General features: G+C 30.2%; 1 protein-coding gene and 1 long non-coding RNA gene across 7 annotated transcripts in view; one reads left to right on the top strand and one right to left on the bottom strand.

The window, feature by feature from the left end:
* The window catches only part of LOC126780259 (uncharacterized), a 67,135-nt gene that overhangs the window by 32,161 nt on the left and 12,980 nt on the right, over positions 1–21,994 (bottom strand). For all 6 annotated transcript variants that reach the window (XM_050504573.1, XM_050504570.1, XM_050504572.1 and 3 more), the window contains 2 exons: positions 20,946–21,077; positions 9,631–9,664 (listed from right to left, as the gene is read on the bottom strand). In XM_050504573.1, the coding sequence (XP_050360530.1) occupies positions 9,631–9,664; positions 20,946–21,077 (166 nt within the window). The remainder of the gene's footprint in view (positions 1–9,630; positions 9,665–20,945; positions 21,078–21,994) is intronic.
* On the top strand, positions 624–21,262 carry LOC126780283 (uncharacterized). The gene is made up of 4 exons (XR_007670472.1): positions 624–736; positions 822–987; positions 20,703–20,928; positions 21,196–21,262. It is a non-coding gene; the product is annotated as an uncharacterized LOC126780283 (long non-coding RNA).

Raw genomic sequence — 21,994 nt, 5'->3', positions numbered from 1 at the left:
ATACAATAGACCAAACAGGTAAAGTTCTTTTCTTTCAAGTGTAATATTAACATAATAACTATTTATTATATCCCCCTGCTGAACAAAGGCCTTCGCTCTAGATGATAATATTTGGATCTTATTCCAGCTCGATGATCACATTTTCACAGAATTTTACTTGATACATGCAGATTTCCTCACGATGGTTCCTTTCACCGCCGTGGTGAGCATTACTCCGTGGTGCTTGCCCGGGTTTAAATCTTCAGTTAAGATTCACGTGTACTATCCATTGGGATTCTATCCTTTTATCATTACCATGTATTATCTGGGGCACAATTTTAAATACTTCGAGTTCAAATAAATATTTCAGCAACTAGGCATTGTATGCATATGATAATGATAATAATGACATTTCTCGTAAAATATGCAAATTAACACAGACGCCTGTAAATTTCATGTTTCGAGAAAGAAATTTTACATTATAAAGAAATACGGTAATATCGTTTGTACGTTATCAGTAACATTTAGAAGAAGTAATTAATTTTGAAATCTATTCGCACGATTGAAAGTTTAAACTTTATTGCATTTCAAATACAAACTTTTATGCGTCGAGCCATAGTCACCGCGCATTAGTCATTTTGCTTTGTTCCATACGAAAATGTTTAACGTGACGGAATTCACGTATCAGTCTCTTCGAGGTTTATTTATTCTTCATCAATATGATTAATTTATAAACGACAAGCAGGTTCATAATAATGTTCGAATTTTAATTATCTATACAAATAAATATAATAAGTGTCTGTCTGTGATTTCAAAGTAACATGTGTCGTTATATGTTGCAGCCATTAGCCCATAGATGCGTTGTGCTAAACACGTCAATTTCTGAATCGCGGTGTGCAGATATTTCGGAGTGGAGTGACCTTCTGACATACATAAGCAGGGTTGATTTTTTTATCTATTACTTGCTGCTGCTTTACCCATGAGCATCTATATGAAGCATGTCCACGTGTAAGTCATGACAATAATATAGTTGTCCTAAGAAATGGAAATACTACATATATATACTATGAACAGTAACGGGCATTACAATAATTCGGTAAAACCATTTTTCTTTAATCACTAGAATAATAATAATTGCACTAATATTAATAATACGAAAGGCTGTGTGTGTGTTCTGAATGTTAATCATTTGTTCACGCTTTATCGCAGTTAAAATTATCATATTCTATAACATAACGACATTCGTATAACGAAGTATTTGTATTCGAATAGATTGAATATTTTCGATATATTTTTATGTATTATTAATATAAACATATCGGACTATCTATAATATATACCAATATATTAATACTTTTAAAACGAAGTCATAAGTTACTCATTTCTAAGTGTTTACTCGAATTGCTCATATCATATCGTGTATGCTTTATGCAAATAGCTAAAAGAATATATTATCAACAAAGCTTAGATTTTACTATTCCATGCTAATAGATCTGCTATATGCATTACAAACAGTGTTTGATTAAAATATATTTGTTTACAATACAAGACTATTCCATTTAACTACTTAAATCATACTTTAATTTTGCTTCCAAGGTTCCAATATCAAATTCACAGAAGTTAAGAACGGCATTTTTCAAGATTTCATAATGAATACTATGTATTATGTAAGAACTCGACCTAAAACGACCTCTTGTCACTTAAATTCAAAGTCATAGTTGTTTATTTATCTTTAAACCTTCTGCCATAGCCAATCGACTATAGGTGAAGTATTTTAATGAAAAACACAATATACATTTTTATTACGTTAAGTTTTTTCATTAATGAGAAATAGTAACGAAAAACTAGTTGCCGTATTAAAATTCAAACAAATATCCACTTTTTCAACAAATATTTTTTTCGTTATCGCTTACAAGAACAGATTGATCGCTTTAAAGAACAGGTTGATTAAAATGCTATTATGTAGGTAACTTGTTTCTATTCGTGACATTTCCATAACAAATATATATTTATAATAGACCTTCTCCTCAAAATGAAGAGGAGGCCTTAGCCCAGCAGTGGGATATTAACAGGCTGTTACTTTGCTAGACCTTTATTCGTATTTTATATTTATTTATTTATATTAAGTATACTTAAAATAAGCATATTAAAAAATTACAATAAAGAAAGAAAACAATACATTCAACGAAATATTCTCTGATATGCACCGTATGCTGTATACGTAAATTTTTAGGAATACTTAACATTCGAATAGAAACTTCCAAGTAACGAAAACAAAAATATTAATTAAAAAACAAGCGATTTATACACACACTTCCTATTCTTTATAAGTCTGTAAATGCGTGTACCATATGACACGCATTTACTTTACACATATGCAGTCACTATTATTTCTAAGTATTTTAAGTAGATAAATCGTGAAATACGCCAATGTCATATATTCTTTTACATATACCATTACGTTTTGTGCATATGCGGAACATGGGGGTATTTTTTCGAGTTTCCGTTTCCGAGAAGAACCACCTCTTGCAGCATAAATGGGATATATTGTTATATATTATAAATATAACTCATATCAAGAATATCGCGCTAAATATAAATTTCTACCTAAGTAATGACATATAAAACTGTCTGAGTTTTTCGAACCAGATTCGAAGTTTACTTTAGTTAAAAACATAAGTCAATGTTCAAAAAGATCAAAGAATTTCCTATAGTCATTATAGTGTTAATCGATTCAATTAAAATGTTACTTTACGGCCTTCACGGTTAAGGAAGTTATAAAAGGAGTTAGATCGAAAGAGTAGTATAACGTTCTAAGAGCTATTTGCCTAAATTGGCAATCAGTTATAAGATAACGAAGAAGTGAGTATATGAATCGATCTAATCAAAGCTAATGGTGTTTTGCTTTGTTTGTAGAAAAATATTTTTTTTCAACTTTCCATTTTATTTCAATGTTGACAGATTCACATCATAGATATATATATATTTTATATATAGCGTACGATATTATTTTCAAAAAAAAAGTATATATAGTTATAGTCCAAAAGCATATATAGTTAGCGACATAAATGTGTTATAAAATGTATTAATAATAAATTTGAAGGTTTAACTAAGCAACTACAAAAACAATACAACATAAATAATTTATAGATACACGATTTAACATTTCCATATACACTGACATCTACTAGACTGAGTTTACGTTTGACGCGATGCTTATGCTTAAACAAATATGACCTTAGGCGGTAAAATAGGACATCCTATTTGACATCAATAGATATAAGACTGCCTACATTATATTATAATCTATTCTTCTAATAAAGCTGCAATAAGATCATTTAATAATGATCAAATTAACATCAAATACAAATTACCTTCTTGAAGAATTGTTTCAAATATTTGATATGTCGCTTCGCAATCCTCAAGAACGGACCTTCTTAAGCCTTTTTGGATGTGATCTCCATCTAATGACTTTGAACGTGAACGAAATTCATCCTTTTGAGCCGTTCGGTCGCTGCTGGTAGTTGGAACAGCGCATGAACCTCGTCGACTTTCACTTGATTCATGACGCCAGTGCCCCACTTTTTTACTAAATGTCCGGATCAACTCTTGTATAGAATGGTGTTTATGCCTGTGACCACTCGCACTAGATCCCGAGCCTCGCCTTTCGCTGGAATATGGGTAATCTTTACTACCGGCAGCACTTTCCGCTAATTTCTGAGCGAAACTTTTATTGTCAAAGCGATTTTTAAAAGGTGCATGTGACAATTTTGTATTACTTATTTCACCATATTTTTCGCACTTACTGTATTCATTCTCTTGAATATCATCCATGACTTCATTATAAAGAGGCGATACAAAATGATGATAATCTTGACGTGGTGCATGATAAGCGTTTGTGCACGTTTGATATCGTTCCTCATCAACTCGCTTAGTTTTTGGGTCGAAGTTTTGATGATGCGAAGATGGCGATTTATGTTCCTCCATAAAATCACGGTAATAGCTTGTAAAATTCTGATATCTGTCTCGAGGACTGGATGACGAGTCTAATGGACTTCCTCGGAGACTTCGATGTGTGCAACATCCACGTCTGTTAATAGAAATTGCCTTTGAGGAGGAAGCATTATTTACAGATGAATGCGAATCAGTTGAGCTTAACGTAGAGCACCAACTCTCAAAACTGCTATCCTTTTCTATAGGTGGCGTAGATTCTCTTGATTGATGTTTATGGAGAAAATGCGATATCCCATGCATTTTTTAACTTTATTTTTACATTTATTCTCACTAGTTATTTTTATTTGTATAATTAAATAAAAAGTTTGCGCTGTTCCAATCGAATTCTTATTATATATCTAAAAGAATCACTAAAAATATTAATGTTACATATTTTATTTTAACTTTACATTTACTAGTAGGTATTTGCACTTGTATATTTAGAGTTGTACATAGATGGAAATCGGCAATTTTCGCAACTTCAAATCATAGTAAGATTCCTACATAATTAATATTACAAACGTTTAACGTTTCCATACATTTAGCAACACGTCTTTTCACTAAACATATTTTGACCACAATTTTCATAAAAAATGTTAATCAAGCGGATGTTTCGTGCAATAAAACGGAAACAAAACGACATTTAGATATTTTATAAAAAAAAAATTAAATGGCAGACTATCTCCTGTTTTAAGGGTCTGTTTAGCATTGCATGGGAACCGGTTTTATTACGTTATGTGCGTTCGAAGGTCGACGTATCCTATTTAGGGAGTGCATTCACGTGACAAAAGAGAAAATACAGCTGGTCTTTAAAAAATGTGGATAAAATGATATAAAAGACAAGACGCATACACATATCCGGTCACCTTCAGATCAAATCTGGCGTAATCGAGGTCACTGCTCAACACTTTAATTAGATACGTTTTTGATACTCATTTATTTCTATAAATCCTACTTTATTTTAAAAGTTTATTATAATTATGAAATCAATAAGTACAAAACTTTGTTTATGTAGTATTATATAAAAAGACCAAAATGAGCGAAGAGCGTCATGTTCTCACAATTCTGTGTACAACAACACACACAACACAATTATATGTATTTTTTTCTTCATTAGAAAATACTTGCTAATGTCGTTTTTCATCAAAGTAAAATAATTGCGCTTTGAATATTAAATTTCATTGGGTTACATTTTACGCCACTTGTTCAAGAATTATTCTTGTAAACTGAACTCAAGGAACATAATACTGAGTGACGTTTACGAGCCCGTATAATTTTAGTTCTAACCATGTACCATTAACGAAATGACAATCATCAAAGACAAAGACGAAAAAGAACTAAAGATTTGCTATTACAAAAAGAAATGTAGTTTTTAATTTTTTGTCTATGATGAACTTATTGTTTTTTTTTTCTTTTGAAATTTGGAAGGAAATACTAAGAAGTACAGAAAGAAAGATAAAAAGAAAAGATATATTAAATACGACTATGAATATTTATTATGCGAAGATTAAGTGGATCTAGCCAATAAACGGGAACGGCTTTTCAATCTGATCAAATAAATAACCAACAAGTGTTAAATTTATATTGACAATGCACGAAGCGTTATTTCTTCAGTCCAGAGCTGATCTGAGCTATGAATTCTTTGTAGTCATATTTTCAAAATTTTAAAATAATAAAAGATAATTAATTTGAGTAACGATAAAAAATAATAATTTTAACGTTGATATTATTGCCTGCAATCTTACATCTGCTATTTATCTGTGTTATTGTATATCAATTGTCTGGCATCAAATTTCATTTTTATATACAAATTGAAATTTATTTGTTTAAAGAATAGCCCTACTACCTATCTATTTAAATTATTTATGAATTCCTTCGTGTTACAAGTGACAAGAATCGTTAATACAAGGCCAATCGAAATATAAAACAGCACGGGGCACCTAAAATATGTGTAGAAGTTGTATTTATCAATGCTAATTAATATAACTTTGTATAAAGTTCATTAACTATTCTTTTTAAACATAAATAGATCTATTTTTAAAATAAAAATTTGAGATTAGGTGACATTATTGAGATTACATTTCTTTAAATATTGTTCGAGTCTTTGTCTGGAGAAAAAATAACGTTCATGGATGTCATTGGTAATAACATTTCTTTATACCGTTCTATGGCTTGAAAAATTGACCTTTAATATACATTACTAATATTTTGTTTATTTGTTGCCTTGTATTTAAAAACAAACTTGAAAATATTTCAAAGCATTCGTAACGAACGCTTTATATTGTTTACAGCGTTACCCGCCAAAACATGGCCTATTTATCCTGAGGAAAACCAAAGTCCTTCCTTTATAGTGAATTAATTTATTAATTACGGACTATTTAGTTTAGTTAGTTTGTAAAATAATAAGCAATATAGTTAAAAGTACAAAGAAAACTTGGTCACATCTTTTTGTATTTAAATTTATGCAAACAATTTCTGAATTTATTACACTTTATCAATATTCATGAATGCAGACGTGAAGACTGAACTGTGAGATTATTGCTATTATCTATGTCACCTCTAAATATAACAAACAAGTACTTTTTAATATGCACATTATACTAAATGAAAAGTGTCCAATTTAGTTCACACGTAACTAAAGTATTTAATGTAAAATGAAAATTATAAACGTGCACCTTATGAACTTAAAATAAATATACATTTATATACGTACAAAACTATTTGTTTACTACGGCATTGCGCCAAATGTACACAAAAACATACGTGCACATGTGCTCTATGCCAAAAAGTAAACAGAACACAATGATCAAGAATCGACTGAACAGCGCATCCGTAAATTTATAATCTATCAAAAGGGAACTTAGCATGTCACAAGACTCTGTACCGGTGTTGATTGAATACAGTTTTATTATCGTTGCACTAAGAGCGCGACGTCACGCACTCGCGGCGGTCGTGGGTATACTAACTTAGAGTAAAATAAATAAGCAAAGAGAGTGGGCACGAGAGGGCGAACAGAAAGAGGCGCTAGGCGACTTTGACCGCGTGACGAACACGCGATATAGTAACAATTTAGTGAATAACTTGATTTCGGAATACTTTTACATCTTTTTCACAACGCGCTTCCAAATAAATTATTTTTAGGTTTAAAACGTGTTTTAAATCTACGACAATATTAATTAATCATAACTAATTGATTCAAAAAATAATAATTGTGTAAAATTGTAGTATATTTAATTTTGTCATAATTTTTATTTGAATTGTTTTATACATTTATCGGGCCTTAAGAGCAAGAATGAAAAAAATCTAAAGCAAATTTCTTCGAACACATATTTCAAACGAGTACAAAGAGTTGTATTTGAGTTTATTTTCATAATTATATTAATCGATGGTTGAGAATAGACAAAAGCATTGTAAGAAATGTCAACCATCGCTTACATCGCCAATGCGCCACCAACCTTGGAAACTAAGATGATATGTCCCTTATGCCTGTAATTACACTGGCCCACTCACCCTTCAAACCGGAACACAACAATACCAAGTACTGCTGTTTTACTGTGCAAAGACGAGTGAGCCAGTGTAAATACTGGCACAACATAACTTTTAGGTAAACAAATGTTAGCTGGTAAGCACAAATACTTTTAAATATTAATCAACAAATTTGTAATAAGAAACAAAAGTAATCGAAAAGTTTCATCATTATCAGCTAAAGTAATACTTTAATAACAAGCGTTATATATCTATCAATGTTGGTGTCTTCAAATCCAGAGTAAACAGGTTTCTTATAGGCAAGCGTGCTACATCTTAGACCGTGTCGATGCTTAACATCAGGCCAGTCAACGGTCAAACGCTGGCCTATTAATTGTAAAAAAAAATAAATATCTGAAAAATAATTATTTCAGTTTTAAGGAAACTAATAGAATCGATTACAATACCTAATTAAATATAAAAAACCACAATTCTTAATTTGTATTTATCATTCATCTCGTTCTCAGCGGTGAAGGGAAATGATATGAGCAAACCTGTACGTTTCGAATGAAAACCTGCCACATATGTATTCACCAAGTCCCATTGGAGCCGCATAGGGGAATAAGCTCCAGGACTTTCTGCTCAAAAGGAGAGGAGGAACATTTACCGATTACATACTTCACACCTACTCATCTTTTTACTCAGTAACAGTTGAACTTATAATATAAATAGCCTTATATAATGCCACTCATAAGACCTATTGTTAATAACTAGTGCATTATGTAAATTTACGCGCAACAAGAAACACGAGATAGCTATTAATGTGCAGATGAACGTCTGCAGAACGTCTATATGAAGCTAACCTTTGACATCGAACACTCAAGTAGTACGGAGTACACAGATTGTAACTGCAGACAACAGATTCATGTTTAAATCATATAATAAATAAATAAAAGTTAAATATACAAAACACCCTACTTTCGAATTGGCTTACTTTACACAATACTGTTCTTCAGAAAGACAATGGCAACAGTACGAAATAATAACAATGAATGCGCTCAAATAACATAGATACAAGAGAGAAACATTTTAAAGAAATAATAATTAACAATACAACTCAATTTCAGTTTACATCATAACATTAGATCAAAGTAAGTCATTATTTATTTTTATTATTTACTTTTGAGCAAGTAATCTCCTACGTGATTAATATGATTACTAAAACGTCATATTAAATAAACATACGTCCTGTGAGTTCAAACTCAATAATATAAAATTATTCATAACAACATTCCGGACACCGATTAAGAAATAAAGCAATTCACTTTCCCAATATTTTTTAAGAAGAGATTTGAAAGTTTGTTTATATTTTAACATTTATGACTGTAAAATATGTTAATGTTATCGGTTTAAGCGCAACATTAGGTAAAGTAACAACCCGTGTATGACTCGTGTATCACTGTTAGACAAATAACCCAGTGAGAACCTCTTATGAAATGGATGTCTGTCGTTGATCTTTCTCGATTGTGCGGCGTAAGTTCACACGTTCGTTGAGCATAACGTCACATCCCGATTTATTGGGCGACAGAGGGTGTTGCATTATGATTTATCTTATTATTATAATAATATATAGCAACGAATTAAATAGTATATACGCCACGCACAGACAATGCTTGCAACACATGCCCTTTGCTGTCGAGGCATACGAGTTGGTCTCACCCACAAAGCGCGCCAATAAATGTTTCACATCAACAATAATTATTTAATTTAATAATTTAGTATTAAGCACGATAAAAATTCCTAGACATTTTATTTTTATTATTTTAAATACTATATGTATTGTACTTTAGTAGTGGTAATTGAGAAGATATTTAATAAATCGTGTGTTTAAAAAATCACGTAGATAGTAGATAGGGAATAGTGAATGCACGTTTATTTGAGAGCCCACTCATGCACGACAATAACCCAAACTCAGTTGGCTTAGCCACTGTGGCCGTCATCGATCAGAAAGACATTATTATTTCACTTAGTTTTTCGGAATTCAAAACAGTAACATTATAAATAAAATTTTGATTATTCTACCATTTTTTAATATTTACGAAGAAATAGTCCTGTTTCATATTCTAATAAATGTATGCAAAATTAATAAAATACATAAAACGTGCATAAAATAATAATGGTGTTATGACTTACCTGAAGCATAATGGTGTTGCTGAGCTATCACCCTCTGAAATGATATAAAACGATAAAATAAATCAAGAGGAAAAAAAACAAAAAGCTGTGATGTGAAAACGATGGTGAAAAAAATCCTAGCATGAAAATAATGTGAACTTATTCAATCTATTAAAACGCGTTACCGATAGTATAACCGTGATCAATGAGTAGAAAATATTTGTATGTGAATAAACGTGCAAAAGTACAACTTAAAATAAATGTGACCTACGTGTCCTGAACTTAAATAAAAAATACACTATGGGATCTAACTAATTACATTATTTCTCGAACATCGCTTATGATGTTTGAAGAATGTGAATAATGGTCACAAGGAAAAAAAAAAGTTGATAATAAACATGATATGAAAACGACATTTTAATGCATACCTACCTACGTGTCATCGAGTCAACAATATAAGGATTTATTACATTATAAGTACTTATAATCTATTAATATGAGTTTAAAAGTTGTAAAGAAACTGGACGAGTTCTAGTGATTTCTTTTATAGAGGTCGTTTATATTGAGTAATATAATAATATAAACACATTTCTTTCACAACCGAAGCGAGCTGGTAACGGCTGCTAGACCCAACCACATAAATATTCGTTACTTTATTATGAGTAATATTTTAAATATTTTTTTTTATATTATTTAAGCAAACTACTTTAATGATTTTTTTGAATCATAGTGCACCGTTACCTACATCAAACCCTTACAAATTAAGGAATACGCACATTAGCGCTTACTATATACTTTTACATAAGCTTGCTAAACGATCGTGAAAAACGAATCATCGGGTTAACAAATATTATTAATGATAAAATACTTTATCAAACATTTTTTATATATTATTCTTACATCATGTTTTCTTACTAAAGCAATACAGTTTTAAGCTAATTCTAAATACTTTTTCAAATATACCCTCAATTATGACAAATTGCTATTGACGGTGCTAGTTCAGTCATAACTTATATTACTTTAAGAAGTATGTATCGTTAACGCTAATTACCTATATAAAATCAATAATCCTGTACCATAAGGTAAAAGATCAAGGTTACCTAAATTCGAAAATATTGTCGAATATTTATTTCTACTCCAACAATCGGTAAACAGGAATGTCATTAGAAGTCCAGCTTAATTAATGAAGTTGTTAGTAGTCATCGCTTGTTGTCTCGATACAATAGCCATACTAAATGTTAGAACAATTTTATTATGTCTGCTCGGCTTGTAACAATCTCAGGTGTATTATCATGCTAATTTTACAAAGATCCGTATCAATCGAACATTGAACTTTCATAATAATAGTTTATAAATATAAAATGGATATAGGCTTTATTAGTTTAAAAACGGAGCAGTTACACAATTCGTCAATAGCTAAAACTACAAATTTAAATTACACAAAAAAAATTAAATGTGTTTTTGGTCCTTTAACTTTATTATATCTAGTAATATTTTTAAATCAATCGGACCTGTAAAATTTGGTAAAATCTTTTTGTCAAGTAGGAAATGAGCTGATGGTCTTCAAACGATCGAAGAAAGATAATTGATAGCTAAGCACTATCTCGATCACATCAGGTTTAAAGCAGAAAAAAACCGAGCAAGTGCGAGTCAGAGTAATTAATTTCCTTAATTTTTTTTAAATACTTTTTTTAAACAACAAATTTACGGTTTTCGGATTTATTCCTATACTTTTGCTAAATAAATATAAATTTTATGATTCTACGTTAACGGGATAAGTTTTAATTCCCTTTGATTCATTCATAACCCTTCTTTCTACGTCGGGGTTAAAAATGTGTGTTATTTTATGTATGCATGGGAATTACTTTATTTAAGAAAATTTTAGTTCGGTTCAGTCAGATTAAAGATGCTCCAGTATCAATTTCATTTCGATTAGTACTTTCAAATATAAACTTCTTTTTAAGAGAAGTTATTAATGAAAAAGCAAACATAAACCAAATTATGAAATTAGCAACTGTTAAATAAATTATAAAAATAAATAAACTTAGTATTGTTGTTCTCTGGTTTAAAGGATGAGTGAGTGAGTCAGTGTAAATACAAGCACAAGGGAATAAAACATATTGTTAGCAAGGTTAGATGCGCATTGACGATGTAAGGAGGTTTAATATTTCTTAAATTGTAGTACAAAAATTCAAAAGTACGCAAGTGTGTCTACCTATTTCAAATTTAAAAAAAAACATTATAGCATTGAAAACGAGTGACGTTAGTTACTATTAGAAAAATCGCAAAAACATATATCAAGAACGAAATTAATGAATTTTCGTATTAAACATTTGTTAATTTAATTCGTTTATTCATTACTAACGTCATGGCATTGTCTTCGCATGCCACTTATTGGTTTGGCAATGTTGGCTCAAATGGCTTCGTTGGTTGGAACTTATTTTATTAATCGATTTCCTACACGGATTTTATTATGTACGTAATATAAAATGTTGGTAACATTTTCTACTTTGAAGTATTTTAGAAACCAATCAAAAAAGCGAAAAGTGTTCATAGTACAAAAAACATTGACCACAATAGTTATGCAATAGGAATGTCACAACGCGTATCTAATGATAGATGTAACCATATTGCAATAGGCTAAACATATCTAAACTTCTTTTAATATTTATCATGACTTCGAAAAATGTTATCTTTTCTACTTTACGTCGAAACTCGATAATGTAAATATTACACGGCGAGTTACGAACACAACGTAATCTGGGAGCCATCTACTATCAAATTGTCCCTTTATCGAAATCGAATCAAAACGTAATCGTTGCAGTTTAGCTGCTTTTCTACGCTAACGCAACGCTGCAGTTATTAATTAGTAGAATTTGATCTGTTCTAATTTCAATATATATTTGCATATTAAAAAATGTATTACTTTACACAATTGACTTCTTTTATACCTAAATCAAAGTCAGCAAAATCATTGTCTTGTTATCTTGTATTGCGTCTTAGCTTTCTTTATTAACAATAACAATAATTTAAACATATACACGTGAGAAAATGATGAAGTGAAAGATTACACACGTGCTTATATTACACCCACCATTTCAAAGAACATCGCTAACAACTTATTCAAAAACATCGCTGTACCTCAATATCTTAAACAAGCTACTACGCTCACATTTAATGGAATTATCAATATAAGACCCACATGGGTCTTTTATTATATCATTTTAAGACCCATAAGGGTTTTTATAATTATGATAAATAAATTTTTTTTCATATAAGTATATACTCAATTACTCATATTTTACTAAAAATTAAATGCTCCGTTCGTAACATTTTTTAATATCGCCACATTCATTATATTGGAACATTAATTACGATGACATACTTATCTATGTATCCATCGCCAAGACGAGTTTTATTAAAATGCCTATCCAGGTGACATGATAAACTTTAAAAATAACCTTTTTTTCAATATAAATTAAGTCCAAATAATTTAAGTGTGTTTAATTATTACAATGAACGATTATTAATGCTAATAGTAATATCAAAAATTGAAAAATATCGAAAAAATCTATTAATATATATTTTTAATTTATTAGCTTTTTCATCTAGACATCATCAGACTGAACCGAGGTAACTCGCAAAACATTTCGATTGGTTTGACACAATTTATACGGAAATAGGCAATTATTACCTTAATCGAAATCGATTTCGAATTCGCTATATCTTTGAACGTTTGCTTGTTTATTTTTTCTAAAATATTGTTTAAAAATAGTGTACGTTCCATAGGTGGGTAAGATTTTTCTGTAAAAGAAAAATTTGTTATTGCTATATCAATATAATAATAACGTACGTAGTTAATAATAATAGGGACTGTTATATCCCTTAATCAGCAATTGCATTGTTCTTTTTGCACACGGTAGACGTGATTATCCAAAGTATTTCGGCCTACATAAACCTTAGTCAACAACGCCATCTAAGTTCAACAAATATTTTGTTCTACATTACAACCTATTTCAGCAATTGCATTATCTTTAAAATCATTTTTAATTTCATCCTAATAGAGAGTTAGACTCAGCCCCGGGTAAATCGGACTTCGATTCCGAGAAGTATTAAAGTTCGGAAGTCAAAATTATTAACAACCAGTGTGAAAATTGATTTAATAAACCTTCAGAATTATTCTGCACTTTAACTTTTAAAAAAGAAATTTATCGGGCTCGGCCTCCTAACAGTAAGTAAGCAATTTTTTAATAGATATTAAATAAACATGTATTTTATTTATCTCTAGAATAAAATTTTCGAAGGCAACGCATGAAACTTGGTCAGATTGTAGGTTTTCATATCATATGATCATGGTAGTTTGGACTTTTCAGTTGAATATTAAAATTCTTAGAAGCGATCCTTTTATTCCAACTTGTCATTGCATAAACGAAACTTTTACAATTTTTATCACAAACTGCTCCTTGAATTATTTCAATGAATTTCTTGAAAGCACTTTTATATTTTTCCAAACATATTTACTCGTAATAAACTGAGGAGTTTATTTTTCATTTAAATATTTATTGTGATATTTTATAAGCCCTGCAAGTTTTATTTTTGTTATAACACTATGCTTTACTAAGCTTAGTGTTATATATGATTTAAATAGCTTAATATTATACAGAATAACACTCATTTTATACTACAAGTACGTAGTGATATGGGATTCTTGGATCTCTTAAAACTGTTGAAATAGACGATTGACGAAATATATTAAAAATATTTTATTGCAGGCTAAGGTTAAGTTTTTAGAATATACACATGTAAATGTCTCACATTTGGGCTAAGGCCTCCTCTTTTGGCTGGCTGCTCCAATATTATAGGGCATGTTGGATATGTTTTTTCATTAATTACATATAAATATCGTATTTATGAACTAGTATGTCGTTCTAATATAACTGGGTATTATTAACAACATAATATTGTATGCTTTCTTGTTATTTTATTTTATTTTTATACCATTTAGAAGAATTATCTTTTAATGCTTCCCATTGAGCAGATACAAATATTTGAGTAGCAATATATCAGATTAATTATCAAAGTCTGTAATTATTTCTGATATTTATTTAAAAATCATTCGAAAATATCAACAATAATATATTAACAACGAAAACATTGTTATATTGTTATAACATATATAAGGATGAATACACCTAATTACTTTAGATAATGAACTTAAAACAAACGTGACAGTATGCTAATCTTTACCGAAGGCCTTGCTTCGAGTATACTTAACCTATTAATATAATGTGTACATATGTTATGACAAATATGCAATATAACTACCATTGTATTACAATGGCTGCACATAGCATTGTTGCACATGGAAAACTAGACAACAGAAGTCTCGCATTCAGTGTCCATACAAGTACTTGTAAAGCAATGACATAAAGTAAGAATAAACTCGTTCTATCACTCTTTACAGACGAATCAAGGTTTTAATAAACGGACGCTTTCGTGTTATTGTAAAATTTAAATAGTTTAAAAAGTTTTTATATCAAAAAACTTTATTCGAAATTATTGTTAATATATATTTTTTAATCTGTACATCAAAATAGAAATCAAATATTTTTAAGCCAATCGTATTATATTTTCTTTTAGATTAGCCATGTCTCTTCCATGACAGGAACGACATTGACTTGACAAATGACTTTCGCGCTGCTTACATACATCAGTAATCGAAAAACGGCAAAGGAAAGATTTTAGAATATTCAAGCAATACGGAATAGCTTCCAATGCAGGAAATATTGAAGAGGAAATACAATAAGACCGTCAAAAAGAATAACATAATATATGTTATTCATTTATGTCAATCCCTCTTTGTCCTCTTGTCCTTTGTCCAATATTACACATCGCAAATGTAAGATTAATTTTAAATATATTTCGCAGTGTAAGTTATTACATTTTATGATATCATCTATGAAATTTATATTAATTTAAAAATTTGACATTAAACTAGATGTGCTAGAAGTTAAGAAAAATAAAAAAACTAGTCGACATTTAAAAAATTCTCCGAATTTAAAGGTTATTTTAGATTGATAAGGAAAATCCTGGGCTCATTCATCCATCAAGATAATTGATAAACAAGATAAAATACTATCCTTCATTTTGATTCTTTCATATTTTGATAACATTGAATAATGATAGCAACTAAGATTTAAATTTTGATATCATTATTTCGTTAACCATTCAAGCAAATATCATTTAAAATTTAAACTAATTATTGAAATATGTTATTTGTAAAGCATTTGATTTCATTACTCTACTACGAAAATGCGTGGATTAAATAAAAGCTGGTTCTCGTGTAGAACTTATATAGTAGTTGTATGTAGGTAAATAATACATATTTTGATTTTAAAAAGAGCGAATACTGATTTTTTTTTTCAGATCTTCTCGCTAAAGTGCAAGTTCCAAATCTATGCTTGACGAAACAAAATAAATTGTAAAAGTAAAAATAAATACCGATACATGTGAACATAATAGTAAAAAATAAAATTTTAGGTATAACTCTATTAAATTAATAGCCAATTTATCAATTCAGTTGTACATATTAACCAAATTAATTTAGTTTGTAGTATCATGTTAGATATATCAATAATTTTAATTTTAATTTTCTGTAAAAATAACTAATTATTTCAACCTATTATACACAACTAATGATAAAATACAGCACTTTTGATACGATATAGATATGTTTCCTTGTAATAACTTATTTGATATGACAATTTTTTCGTGTAGTTACAATTTTGATAAGTGTTTTATTCGCAAAAATATTATTGCCTTATTTTTAGTTACGTGTAAGCGCCATTATTATAAAAATAATATACATTGATATTGTAAAAATCCAAACAAAGATACATAAGTAAAAAAATCACGCATACTACTTTGTTATAAGAGATTCGCTTAGATCTGACTTTAAAAATTATTTTATTCAGTCCATTGTGTTTATATTTTACTACACTCAACATTTTCTGTTATACCTGAAGTGGCTGTTGCGACTGATGTGCTTGTTGCTCCAGTTGTTGTTGTTGTTGTTGGTGATAATGCGCCACAAGCCTAACGCCGCTTAACTCTAAAGAACGCGGATCTAGAGAACGACTACGTGGTTTTTCTGAATAAAACACGTCCTCATCTCGCTTCCCCTTTTTCCATCTGAAGTAATTTGCCATCGCCCATTCGCGCACTCACATGTTTTTCGTTAACTCTAATGAAGGCATCGAAGTAAACTACACATTTTCGTAAAAGTAGTGAGGTTATAACGCGAAGGCATCTCTTTCGGTACTGAGCGATAACGCTGCTGTCACGAGACGATCTTTTGTTATGCAATGCGGAGCCAGCGCACACGACTCGACATCTGATCTTTGGTTCCGATGCGGGACTCAGTAGTATACTGCGTGCGCGACTATCAGATCACCCTTAATACAAAGACCTCCCCGCTCCATCGACACTACAGTTTCATAATACACAGACAGTCAGAACATATTTTTATTAATATACTAAACTAGCAAAACTTATATAAGTGCATTCTCAGCTAATACGTCTGTTTACTCCCAAAAAGGATATTTGACAATATTTATTCTTCGTATTGTGCTAATATGAATGACAATTTGAACGGATCGGTAAATGAGGTTGAGGTTTCAGGAAGTGTAGCGTGGAGCGTAAAATAAAACTTAATATGAAGGTCTCCTCTGCGTCTGGTCAGTCAGTCAGGACATGCCGACCTTCTATTACTATTAGATAACATTAATAATAATTGTGTTGTTGTTTGACTTGAAGTTGTGCTTATAATTAAAAATATACATATTCAGTAATACATATATATATTTATAACGCTCTTATATGAGGTTCTTACGCTGATTACCAATAAGCTAAATAATTAAAATAAGAAACGCGCCAAGACATTACTTGCGTATGTAGCCAACTTAAACAGTGCTAAATTGATAATACAATATTAATCGTACTCCCTATGGCTTACACTTTATTTAAAACCGTAACCTTCGATTTATTAAGAAAAATACCGAAACATATCTTTAAGCATGTGATCGATCAATACACATTGACGCGACTGTTCTATAGACATTTTTAACAGCCGCAAATACCTCATACAACATTTTGTCACATACATATACTCCGAGACTGATAATTACCATAATGCTTTATCATTATCATATATTTATCTATATATTTTAATAATAATAATTTTTTTTACATACAATAAGTTAACAGATACATTATTCAACAATTGAGTAGCAAAACTATTCGACATAAATAACATTAAAAATACCTTTGAAAAACGAAATTACAGCAGGTTTTAAAATCTATCAGCCTTTGTAAATAGAATTAAACCTTGAATACATCTGTGTTTGTTTTCGAACTTATTTTCGATAAGTTAAGTATAGACTGAGATCCGTCTTTAACAAAACGATTCTGTAATATATTTATTTATATATTTACAGCTGAGATGGCCCAGTGTTAAGAACACGTGAATCTTAACTGATCCTCGTGGGTTCAAATCCGGGCATACACCACTGAATTTTCATGTGCTTAATTTGTGATTATAATTCATCTCGTGCTATACGGTGAAGGAAAACATCGTGAGGAAACTTGCTTGTGTCTAATTTCACTGAAATTCTGCCACTTGTGTATTCCACCAACCCGCATTGGAGCAGCGTGGTGGAATAGGTTCCATACCTTCTCAAAAAAGGAGAGGAGGCCTTAGCCCTTAGCAGCGGAACATTCACAGGTTGTTACTGTATATATTTATACTTCATCTTTAACAATTAGGTTGAAATTTTTTTTAATCCAAACTACACAACATAATATGTTAATATAAATAAAGTAACGTGACTGTACATTATGTAATTTGTATATTTAATAAACATAATATAATTAAATAGATTTTCAATAAACATAATTATGATGAAAAATTGAAACGAAGTTTTAATAATAATGTGCCATGCTTTCAAGTGGTTCGGTTGAAGTGGATTCAGAAAAGGCTATTAACAAAGACTCCTCGATTATAAAGGTCAGCGTCGTGACATGAAATAAAAATATTTCATTGGAAAAAAAAATCTTAAATATCAATCCAGCCGTAGATTCTGGGTATTTCTGATGAACGAGATCTGATCTTCAGTATTCTTACTTTTAAGAGTATATAGTTGTAAAAGTAATTTGAATATTTACATTCAAATTACTTTTAAAAAAAAACATTTTACATAAAATTTTATAACAGAATAATTATTATATATATTATATTTTATAAAAGGAAGTAGTAATTACATTATCAACGTTCAATATAACGTCAAGGTGAGAGTTCTTGTTACAAAAACATACAGTGTTGCAATGTTAAAAATAATTATTTAGTTATTTGTCGAATATTCTATTAAACAATAATAGAACGACAATTGCAAGTGAATTCAAATAGTAAATAGTTGATTGTATAATGAGTAAAATTATCATATAAATATAATAAATACTTGAAATTATCTATAAACAAACATTAAAATAATACAAAGTCAGCTGACATTGGTAGTGCTTTACGACTGATAAGTACTTGTAAAAATCTATTTAAATAAAAACGATTTGATTTGATTAGAATAAGAAGATTATTTAATAACTGTAATAATTAATTTCTGATTTTGCACAAGGAATAAATTAGTTTTTTGACTGGACACTATTTCAATATAATTTAATTACTTTTTAATTTTAATAGGATAAAATAATTTCTAAAATGTATCATCTTTATATGTCGACTTATATTATTATATAATATAGTTTCGTTAAAATTTAATTAAAGATTAAAAATAATGTTCTCCCATAGGAACAAACAAATTACAGCAAAAGTAATTAATATTTTTTTATTAGTAAAAGCGGCTTGTAACGCGACATATTAAAATAAAATATATTAAAAACGCAGATCATTATCTATGGCTTCACCACTTCACCAAATCCTACAGCAAAGAACGCATTGCTGATATAAAAAAAAAACATTGTACGCTTGCCATGAGGAACCAATGAGTTTCCGATTGCCGATCCTTTGGAAGAAATACAGCTTTACGTTCAAATATTACGATTTGCGATATCCGTTTCTCCACATTCGCCTACCCGAGTGTCGTCTTGTAACTCGACTCACCAACTTGAGCAAATCAGTCATAGTCGGACATACCTCCGTGGTTTTTTTTTATATGACCATAATTCGCAATGTTACAAAAATCAGCCTATATACATGGTGAAAAACTATTTAATTATTTAATTATAATTGTAATTATTTTTACACAGGCTTTTATCATTCACACTAGAACACATTGTCGTCGTTTAGTTGTTAAAATATAAGGTATTTACGTATGGAATTGCTGATTTTGTGTAGAATTAATCAAATATTTCGAAATAACAAGTATATATTTAATTAAGTATTGGCTATTATTGCTGATGCACTTTTGCCATTTGAATGGTATTTATTTAAGACTCCTCTAATATAGTAATTTAGGGGACGGGAATCGACAACCTCTAAATGCCTATATATGTTTTTCAGTCTATTCGGATTAAAAAAAAATCCCTTTATAAAAAGTTTTCCAAATTCCGAATAAAATAGAAATCAGTTGGAGCAGAGTCTAGTCTGAGTATGGCGGGCAACAGAGAAATCGTTTTGAGCCAATCCGCTGTGCGGTGTGTGACGAAGGACTTGACTAGAACAATTGATAAATCTATGTTGTTAGATAGCGAACTTGTCCATCATGATTTGCAATTTTTCACAGTACATCTGTACAGTATTTGTTGTACCAGGTCTGAAGAACACAAGCTGCTTCTGATGACTCAATTTCAAGGGAATTACATCTCCTGCGTCCAATCAGAGCGGCGAGTCGGCGTTTACGATTGTCATACAGCGTTTACTCTTCATCACAAGTGACAATCCAATTCAAGATCCCCTAAAAACGCAGCGTGCACCTTGGTCCATACACTTGCGTTGATATTGCGTGTTGTTTGTGTTGCATTGGTGCCACGACGAAATTTGTATTCGAAAATAACGCACAATTTTTATTTTTATATGATTACAGAATCGGCGATAAAAAAACCAGCAGCGGAAAATCCAATGAGCGGCTGATTATTTAAAAGAAATCCTCTAAATAATAGCTATATATTTTTTAATTCACATTAGCCCTTGTAAAAATTTACAAGATCATAGGTAAGGGCCAAATACCAAGTATGATGGAAACCCACCTGACGACACTGACATGACGAAGCGGAAACGCTTAAAGATTTATATCGGCCATCGAACTCCACGTAAGTACAGTACTCACCGCTCTCCTTTTTTCAGCGCTCTCTAGCTGCACAGTTTGTCCAGGAAGGGAGGCTCGACCACGGAAGATGTCCATTACTTTGGCCATAGCACTCGGACGACGAGTTGTTGATGCGGTGACAGTGTGGTAGTACTGTATAACAAAATTATATCATATTTCAATATTCAAAATCAATACATTTTATTGCATACACAGCACGCTTTATTAACCACAGATAAAATATGAAAATGTTAAACTGTGGCAATTACAGGAAACAGTCTGGGATTTTACAATATTTTTATTATGCAAATAAAATTGAGGAGTTAACTACCTTAAAAAATAAGAAATTAACAATTTCTTTTTTATGAAGATCGACTCAAATTCATCCAATTTTGGATTATATCTGATTAAGAAAAACGAAAAAGCAAACATTCCTCAAGTTTAATAAAATATATAGATTATTATTTTATTTGTTTAATGTAATGTTGAAACTTTAATTATCCTTGTCGGTTGGTATAGTGAGTGGACCAGTGTAACGAGAGGTACAAGGGAACTACATATATAGTTCCCAAAGTTGGTGGGTCGTATTGGTTATGTAAGGAAAGGTTAATATTTCTTGTAAAACATAACGAAACTTTTAAGGTTTTTAATAGATATGTAAAATAAGACCAGAATGTGACCACAATGTCTATCATATTAACACAAATATTTAAAATACTATAACAGTTTTGAGCGAAGTGTATGATAATGACAATTTAATGAATATATAATCTGTGGAGAAATCGTTGTTCAGACGACTTGTAAATTGACATCTAGAAGATTACATGTTTAAAAATTGTAAACCTATTCGAATTGAAGTCACCCTTCAAGTGAAGATAAACAAATCTTAGATTTTAATAATCCACGCGATCTGCAATAGCTCTGTTATATTACGTACTACCATCGGTTCTTGCACAATACAACTATATTTATTAAATATACAATCCATTCCACTAATAGCGTTAAAAATGATATTTTTCGCAAATCCATAATGCATACCATAGATTAATTATTCAGCATCTCGACCAATG

Source organism: Nymphalis io, chromosome Z, assembly GCF_905147045.1.
Source record: "Nymphalis io chromosome Z, ilAglIoxx1.1, whole genome shotgun sequence".
Taxonomy (NCBI): Eukaryota; Metazoa; Arthropoda; class Insecta; order Lepidoptera; family Nymphalidae; genus Nymphalis; species Nymphalis io.
The sequence above is the reverse complement of the archived record's forward strand: the minus strand, read 5'-3'. Positions and strand labels throughout refer to the sequence as shown.